The following is a 9,375-nucleotide window of genomic DNA, read 5'->3' on the forward strand; positions in this document are numbered from 1 at the left end:
GGCTGAGGAAGATGATGATGGGCCATGAAAAGAACCAAACCCACAAGAGCATTGTGAAATCGGAGTCGGAGCCTTGTGAAGGGTTTCTACAACAGGAGAATTTCTCAACGAAGATAATTGAGAGCATTTCGCCTGAGGATTTACAGCCGACTATTAAGATATATGTGGATAGTCTAAGGTCGAGTTATGGAGGAATTAGAACGACGGGTTTTTTTTTATGAAGGAACAGGCGTTGCTAAAATCAGATTGTTGGAAATACCCTTTAGCTCATATTTAGTTTCTGTTTATGTGTTGAGTTATGATCGATGTTTATTTAGGGATTCAGAAAAGTGGATCTAAATCGATGGGAGGAAGAACAAGTGAAGACGAGTGTGTTTATGATTAGAGAGAGAGCGAGAGAGGCGGGCCCCTCTTTTTTTAAGAATTCAAATAAATATTAAATTTAAAAAATTGAAAAATAAATACCCTAAGGGTATTATAGTCATTTCACTATTTGGAGGGACCAAAAACGCAATGAAACTAGCTTAAAAGGACCACCAATCCAAACAAGTCGTGGTTTGGACTAAAACCCAAAAAAATGCATGCCCCAGGAACCAATTTTTGCAATTTTGTCTGTATATATAGATGTAAGTTATATTGAGAATACGTAAAAGGTTGAGAACGCGAGAACAATCCATTTTTGTTAATTTTCAAAATTATGTCCTTAAAGTGTAAAAGGTTAAAATACGTTTATCTCCTTAATTTATGCAATATTAAATTAGGGTATTTGTTACTTTTAATTAGACTGATAATATATATCCCAATTAATCGTACCTACCTTCTTCATCTCCAAAATATCCGACTTATTTCCTTCATCCGTCTTATTCCCTTCACCTTTCATTAGTTACATTATAGTTCCAATTTTGGGTTTTTTTTTTGATTCTCCGATGATTTGCAAGAATCTTTAAGCTGAAATTGGGGGAACCTTCTACATCAGTTTCTTTCACATTACCTATCAATAATCTCATGGTTTTTGTGATTCGATGATATGCAACCAATATGAAGCTGGAACATTGGGATTCTTCAAGATTACTTGCGTTTTATCGTTAAAGATTGTCGATATAAAAGCTTATGGAGGTCGAATTTGAAGGACGTTATGTAGTCGGGAATTGCACAAGAGGTAAGTTCCTTTTACATTTACTGTTTCCTTTTCTTTTTTTAATCATATAACTCGATATTGTATACTTTCTATATAATGTTTTCCATGAGTTTGCAATTTATACTTTCGATTTTGTCAAACGGTTCATGGAAGATTTATGACCTATTTTCTCATCTATATGTTCACTGTTAGCTTTTTTTTTAAATCATATAAATCGATTTGCAAAAGCTTGAATGATGTTATTGGCATCACTATGTTGTTATATTCAACTACAACACATCGATTGAGATGAGTTTGCCATGTAGATGGTTTGATTAGGTAAATATTGCCACGAGTCTTATTAGCCCTTATCTCACACTTATGTGTTATCTGCTAAAGTGTTCGCATTATATTTATTAAGCATAGATTTCATTTACATATATGTTATTTATGTTTTATTAATATGTTTCAGTTTGCATTATGTTAATTTGTGTAGTTAACAGTAAGATTAGATTTATGTCTATGTTATCATGTATGATCTTATTTGCCCCAATTTCATGCTTATGTGTAACATGTTAAATTGTTTGCCCTACATTTATTCACCATAGATTCCATATAAATGTATGTTATTTCTATTTTATTCATATGTGTCAATTTGCATTATGTTTATGGGGTAGTTAACAGTAAGATTAGACTTATAATTTTGTTATCATGTATGAGCTACAATAGAGCGCATGAAAAGTGAGCGTATCCATAACATATACTCACTAATGAAATACAAGAATGATCCCTCAAACCCAATAATAATAGATATCGATGTAGATGCATCTGATTCTATCAGGATAACCCCCATACCAACCATTGCTAAAGTTGGAGTTCTGACTCAAAGGTCAAAATCAAAACCTGTTTCAACTGTCAAACCAATTCAGAAAGAAGGTAGTTTTTTATTATTTTTTGAATTATTTATCACACTAAAAAGCATATTCTTCATCATTTTTTATTATGCCTCATTATCAATACAAGGTCAACATTCCGGACATAGTGTTTTTGTTGAAGTGCTTCATGAAAATCATTCAAATCAGAAATTTGATACACATTCCAATTCCCATTCACCTGTGCATGGTTATACAAAATCAGGTAGCTCATTAACACTGTCTTTTTCAAATTGCTAGTATAATTCATTCATCTTATTTACTGTTGTTTGACTATTGTATTGTATTTTCCACCAAAAAGTACATAGATATTAGAAAAATGTTGTTTACGTCTAAAGAAAAACAGCAGCCATCACATGATGAATCAGATTTTAAAGACCCAAACCCAGTTATCAGCCAAAACAAAAGGAAATCACCTCCACTTGTAACAGCCAAAGTTGTGCAACATTAGGAAAAGAAAGCTAGAGCAGATGTGGCCAGCCCTCAAGCAATTAAGAAGAAAGTTAAAGTCAAGAAACTGGAGAACAGAAAATCAAAGAAGGGAGTTCATGTGGGTATTCCAACACAACGAAGGTGAATACATATTTGTACGTCACCAAAAATATTATTTTCCACAATGCACTTTCTGACGAATAAACAGAAGGAGTATTTATCATCCATTGGATTTGGTCCCTTTTTAAATATAAAGTAGATGGGTCGGCATCACGAATTGGGTACTATGCGGTCAACGACTTTGACCCTGAATGCATGGTATTGAATGTCGAGCGGGGTGATATACCAATCACTAGGCAATTGATACATGACATGTTGGGTCTCCCTCTGGGAAATATCAATATCAATTCACTAAAGTTCACACCCGTCGAAGACAAAACTGTTGATTTGTGGTCTGCACAGTTCAAGTCAGAAAATGATATTAAGCCCAAAGGCATACAAAGGGCGATTAAGAGATTAAAAGATGTTGGGTTATTGTTTAAAGTCAATTTTTTGGTTCTTATTTGTAACACCCTTGGATAATCAAGAGCATGGGCACATGTGATGTATCAATGCTTTCAAGGGTTTCAGAGGATTTAGATTTAAGCGACATAGATTGGTGTTCATACGTGTTATAGTGTTTGAAAAATACAAAACATTCATGGAATTCTATGAGTGATACATCTTACTATGTTGGCCTTATAGTCCTATTGACGGTACCTATCCTACAATCTAACTTACTACATTAATTTTACTTATTTATTATTGACTTAGTCACTGATGATTACAATACTACATCAGTAATGACTTATTGACTACTCCTTGATCACTAATGATTTAATCATATTTTTTTTAAACATAAAAGCTTATATACCTGGAGCATGTTTCATGTGATGCGGTTACGATCGATCGTGGAAGACCTGCTATATGTTTATGGGATGTGGAAACCATGTGCTTACGTGAGGAGTATGAAATCAGAAATGGTGGAATTGGTTCTGGTGAACTTTAGGATCCTTACATACCACAGGATGACAATGCCGAAAATGTCAACTCGGCGATTGGATCACTTGAGGTTATAAAATTTCCGCATTGGAAGTATGTTCAACAAGCTAATCATTCATAATGTTTTCAGGAATACCTTTCCACCATTGAAAGTATGTTCAACAAGCTAGTTGAGGATGATCATTTGTTGGACTCAAAACTTATAGAAGCAATCGAAAGGCATCCTCTTGTTTGTGATTTCTATGAATGGAAAGCCAAGATCAGAATCTTCCTTAATAAAGCATCCACGAAATATGGAGGTGGCAGTTCTACTGATGCAGGCAGCATTGGACCTTTATCCCAATGGTGGTCAGACAACACATAATAGATTAACAGGTCATGTCAAATGGTTGAGCATTCTGTTAAATCATTCCACAATTCACCCTTTCCAAACCGGAGCATTGGGATGACACAAGAGTTTGTTGATATCATTAGCAATTCACCACTGAAAGATATCATGAAAACTCCAAAAGACCATTGTCTAAGTCCTCTTCCATTATCAATTGTTCCTATTCACAGTGATGATGTTGTTGTTCGCGCAAGAGATTTAAGGCCAAGAAATAACCCTGTACTACGTTCTCCGTTCATTGTACGGGCAGTTGATATAACTAAACGTATATCACGTGCTTAGAAGGACCTATCTGAATGGGTTTTCTCAACACAAGGTCATCCAAGGTATATACAAATTTCTACATAACTGATAAAACAAAGATTATTTATATAAAGATTATTTAAGTTTTAACATGTTATTTTATGTAATGACGAACTTTTCCGGACTTGTGCTGGTGTAGCTGTTGAATGATTTCACATGGAAAGCTTTTTCCCTAAATGTGAACTTTTTGGACACGTACTACATTGTTGGAGTCATCTGTTAAATTTCGATGAAGATTTGCGTTCCAATTTACCTCCTCGCAGACTATTTGCCACTATCATGTTGACAGTACAATCTTAATAAAGATTAGCATTCATTAACTATGTCATAATATAATCTTCTACGGTTGCACATACATGACTTCCACATTTTCACATTACACCTTCAATTTCATCTTCCTATTACACTACTCACAAACATTATTAACAACCTCTGTAATTACATTATATATCTTCTTTACAAAGTTTTTATCTCGAAAATACTGTGTTAACAAAGGAAGATCGCCAGAAAATTTTTTATGAAAATTTGAGCCTATCCATTGATGATTCGATGCAACACTGCGCGATGTGCAATTAGTAGGCTTCCATACCCACTTTTTATAATTACTCATTTTTTTAATAATTTATTAGATATCGATGTAAGCTTTAGTGAGTGCATTGACAATACCAACACTAAATTATTTTAAATCATATACTTAATATTTGTTTCAACAATTCCTGCCAGTCGTCCGTGAATTTCATATTTTCCTTGTCGTACTCGACTTTCAACAACCAGCCTTTTGGATCATTGACAACATCAAAAGAGATGAAGACACCCAACACACATATGGTCTACTACCAGATATCATTGTAAGATACAAATACATATTGAAATTATTTTTATATATAAATCCATTTTTTTAACATATAATCCTATATCATTTCCAACATTCATACATGATTCAATATTTTCGGTCTGTTCACCATCCAAACGCTGAAGCCTTTTCACATGTCCCAAGACAAATCCCCAAACTATCTTGGTTAACAGTAAACAATAGCACTGACTTTGGTATTTTTACTATGTGTCCCATGGAGACGTTCATGGGTGGAAAGATTAGAGATTTCAAAAATGGGTTCAAGCTAGAGTCGCTTGCATAGGACAACCAATTATCTAGACTACAGGTCATATATCTTTGCAAAATAAAAAATTCTGACTACAACCTGCTGAAGGATTCAATCCTTCATCAGGTAGCAAAATTCCAAAAGGATAATGACAGGCTTACTGAATTTGGTTAAAGAATGTTGTGTTTAAAAGTCTTTTTTTTTACCTTCTGGGACGAATAATATGTTATTTACTTTTACTCTATTATGTAGATGGCTCAATGCAGCTAACCTGTCACTATTTTGCTTTTTGATTATTTACCTCCCTTTTGTCTTCATATTATATGAAAATGTCTTTTCTAAATCTTACATGACTGTCTCTTGTGGTTATTGTTAATCGAAACTGATAAGTTATACCATTTATAGCTGGCATTTATATTACATACCCAAGTTGGTTCGACATGTTACTCGAAACTGATATCTTAATGTTTTAGACTTTGACATCACAGGATACACGTGTGGTATGAATTTATATAATTTTATTTAATTACTAATAACCCCACTTAATTTTGTAATAAACCATCATAAATGATGTGCATACCCAACTAATACAACACTACACATGTACCATGCATAGCCTTTTCCTTTTTTATTTTACTCCACTTAATCATACATTGCTCTGACATTCTCTAAAATCACATACCCAAACAAAACAAACCTTACAAGCATCAAACCATATCATCATACATGATAGACGTACATAATCAATACACCCATCACCATCTAAGTAAATACCATGGCTGTATACAATAGACACAAACATCACCAGCATCATACTATCTCTAATAGTGTGCACCAAACAATTATCCGATAAAAAAATAAATCAACAAACATCACCATCTAAGTAAATACCATGGCTGTATACAATAGACACAAACATCACCAGCATCATACTATCTCTAATAGTGTGCACCAAACAATTATCCGATAAAAAAATAAATCAACAAACAAAACAAAATGATATTATTCAATTAAAAAAAACCCAAATGCAGATGTGTAAACATAAGTCAATAAATTATTAATGATAAACAAAAACATCAGTAAACTAACACTTAATCTAACAACAATTGGATTTCTCACGCGCAATTCTTACTTTGCAAGTCCTATAATTATGATTCACATATAAGTTGAATCCTGTCCACTTTTGTGAACCACTTTTTGAAGATGCAGCTGCACTCTCTGCTGCACTAACCATCCATTTCTTAGTCCCACTCCCTTTATTATGTATCACTTGTGGGACATTAACATCAACGTGTTCTGGAATACTAACCCCAAAGAGCCTACACACAGCTTCATCACTTTCATCCAATGCAATAGTGTTAACCGGATCTTGCTCAAACACCCTCCTCATCGTACGTGTTGTCTTCACAAAATCTTCTAATTTTTCCTTATCATTCTGAAGACGCTCCAGACAGTACTCCATGTTACTATATGCTTCGGTTAACAATTTAAAAGTTTCATCTTCCATTTCAGCAAGCCCATTCTTACTGACCAACAAATGGCTAGAAATAATATCCCTTCTCCACCTCCGCAGAATATATTGCTTGGGTATCTCCTCAATGTGATTATTCTTCAGAACTGCAAACGCATGTCGACACAAAATACCTATTCGCTTAAAGAGTTCGCATGTACATTTTACTTCCTTTTCTGGCAACTTCAGTTCCACCTACATCAAAATTTTAATACATACTTTAGACACATTTTTTTACATTCAGTTGAATTTTAGGAACTAACCTTACACTTTGTCTTCACTTGTCTTCTTTTGTCCAAATGTGTAATCATTACTACCTGCCACCCATTAATATTTTCTACACTATCAATTGAACAATTCCATGCTCCTTTGTATATCTCCTTTCGAATTTTTGCAAAAACTGTATTTGTATACACTTTTGCTGCATGTTGCTCTAATCTTGTGCCCATCCCAAATTTATGCCTGGTTCTCTTAGTTTCATTATCAAAACGACGTTGCGTGTTACATTGTTTTCCAATCGTCGTGTCATAGTTCACCATGAAATACAAAAGGAAATTCCCATGATGCGAGTACTTATTAAAAAACGAATTCGCACTTTCAGATCTGGTAGTCGTTTTCATCAGTCTATGCATTGGCATGTCCTTAAAATAAGCAAGTATCCATGAAGTCCGCCTACGATACATGTCTTTAAACCATTGTTTATCTTGCAGATTGTGATCCTTCATCAATGACTTCCATGCTGTTTCAAAGTCAATGGGATCCATATATATATATATATATATATATATATATATATATATATATATATATATATATATATTCCATACTAGTTTGTTGAATCATTTTCTGAAACCTGTTTTTCAAAACATCCACACTAACCTAATACACAACCATTTTAAACTTCAAATTACACATATATTTTTACATATAAATGTACATTCATCAACAAAATTCAAATCTCATTAGATATTCACCATATGTAATTCAATTACCCATACTAATAAATGTACTATGATGAGACCTTCTCACCGGTTGTGAAGATAAAATCTATTAGGGTGATGCTAGCCATTGTTAAATTTCATGACTATGAAATATGGCAGATGGATGTCAAAACCGCTTTCCTTAATGGGAAGTCGGCTGAGGATGTTTACATGAGTCAGCCAGAGGGTTTTGTCGATGCAAAGCATCCTAATAGTGTGTGTAAGCTTGAGAAATCCATTTATGGATTGAAACAAGCATCTCGCAGATGGAATATTTGTTTCGACGAGAAAGCAAAATAGTTTGGCGTCCTGTGAAGCAAGGATGAATCAAGTGTATATGTCAAAGCCAGTGGGAGTATAGTTAGCTTCCTCGTATTGTATGTCGATGTCATACTACTCATAGGAAACGACATCCCGACCCTACAGGAAGTTAAGTCCTGGCTTGGGAAGTGTTTCGATAAGAAGGATCTCAGAGAGGCTGTCTATGTTCTAGGAATAAGTATAGTGAGAAACAGGAGTAAAAGACTAATAGGAATTAGTCAGAATACTTACTTGGAAAAGGTACTTAAACGTTTTAGTATGGAGAATTCCAAGAAAGGGGAGTTACCGATCCAAAGCAATGCCAAGTTAAATAAGACTCAAAGTCAGATTAACGAAGTCAAGATAACAGAGATGAGCCGAGTACCTTACGCTTTCGTAGTTGGCTCTATCATGTATGCTATGACTTGCACTTGCCCTGATGTGGCCTTCGCTTTGAGCATGGTCAGCAGATATCAAGGGAACCCTGGCGGAGCACATTGTACTGCAGTCAAGAATATTCTTAAGTATCTTCGGAGGACCAAGGAATGGTTTTTAGTCCTTGGTGGGAGTAATGACTTAAGGGTGCGAGGGTATAGTGACGACAGTTTTCAAACCGATCGGGACAACTACCGTTCTCAGTCGCGCTGGGTGTTTACCATAAATGGAGGAGCAGTAACTTGGAAAAGTTCCAAGCAGGAGACCATAGCTTATTCAACGTGTGAATCAAAGTATATAGCGTCGAGTGAAGCGTCAAAGGAGGCGATATGTTTGAATAACTTCATCGGAGACCTTGGAGTTGTGCCAGCCATAAAGGAGCCTATGGAGATATTCTACATAATGAAGGAGCAGTTTCCTTGACCAAGGAACCGAGGATCATGGCAGATCCCGACATACCGACAGGAAATATCATTTTATCAGACATCGTGTGGAAGAGGGACTCCTCGTAGTAAAGATGGTATCGTCAGAGGATAACCTAGCAGATCCCCTTACAAAGGGACTGAGTAGGGTTAAGCACTTGCAGCATGCTAGGAGCATTGGGCTGAAGTACGATATTAGTTTAGATTAGATAGTTTCGAAATGTGTAATAGATAAATTGTAATTGAAATTTGATGATTAAATAAAGGAGTATAATTTATAAGTAAAGTTGCTATCTTATGTTAATTACTTAACTATTGTTTCACATTGCATGTTTTGACTTCCAGAATAATAAGATTATTCAAACGATCCACAGTCGCTCATACTTTGGAAGTAGGTAGGAAAGAGGATTGTCAT

At 34.8% G+C, this 9,375-nt stretch overlaps 1 protein-coding gene across 1 annotated transcript; it reads right to left on the bottom strand.

Annotated features, from left to right (window-relative positions):
- Window positions 1-6,409: 6,409 nt before the first annotated feature.
- On the bottom strand, window positions 6,410-7,587 carry LOC145075936 (protein FAR-RED ELONGATED HYPOCOTYL 3-like). Its single transcript, XM_079021996.1, has 2 exons — window positions 7,087-7,587; window positions 6,410-7,018 (listed from the first exon to the last, which is right to left on the bottom strand). The coding sequence occupies exons 1-2, from the start codon at window positions 7,585-7,587 to the stop codon at window positions 6,410-6,412; spliced, it is 1,110 nt and encodes a 369-aa protein (XP_078878122.1).
- Between the last annotated feature and the right edge of the window lie 1,788 nt (window positions 7,588-9,375).

This window comes from Lactuca serriola, chromosome 9 (genome assembly GCF_051521515.1).
Source record: "Lactuca serriola cultivar US96UC23 chromosome 9, Lser_US96UC23_V15, whole genome shotgun sequence".
Classification (NCBI taxonomy): domain Eukaryota; kingdom Viridiplantae; phylum Streptophyta; class Magnoliopsida; order Asterales; family Asteraceae; genus Lactuca; species Lactuca serriola.

Bases quoted from the DNA above. Each gene is read 5' to 3' on its own strand.
- LOC145075936 (XM_079021996.1), bottom strand. From the start codon at position 7,587: ATGGATCCCATTGACTTTGAAACAGCATGGAAGTCATTGATGAAGGAT. The intron at 7,019-7,086 runs GTTAGTTCCTAA...ATTTTGATGTAG, and splicing joins AAGTGAAGACAAAGTGTAAG to GTGGAACTGAAGTTGCCAGA.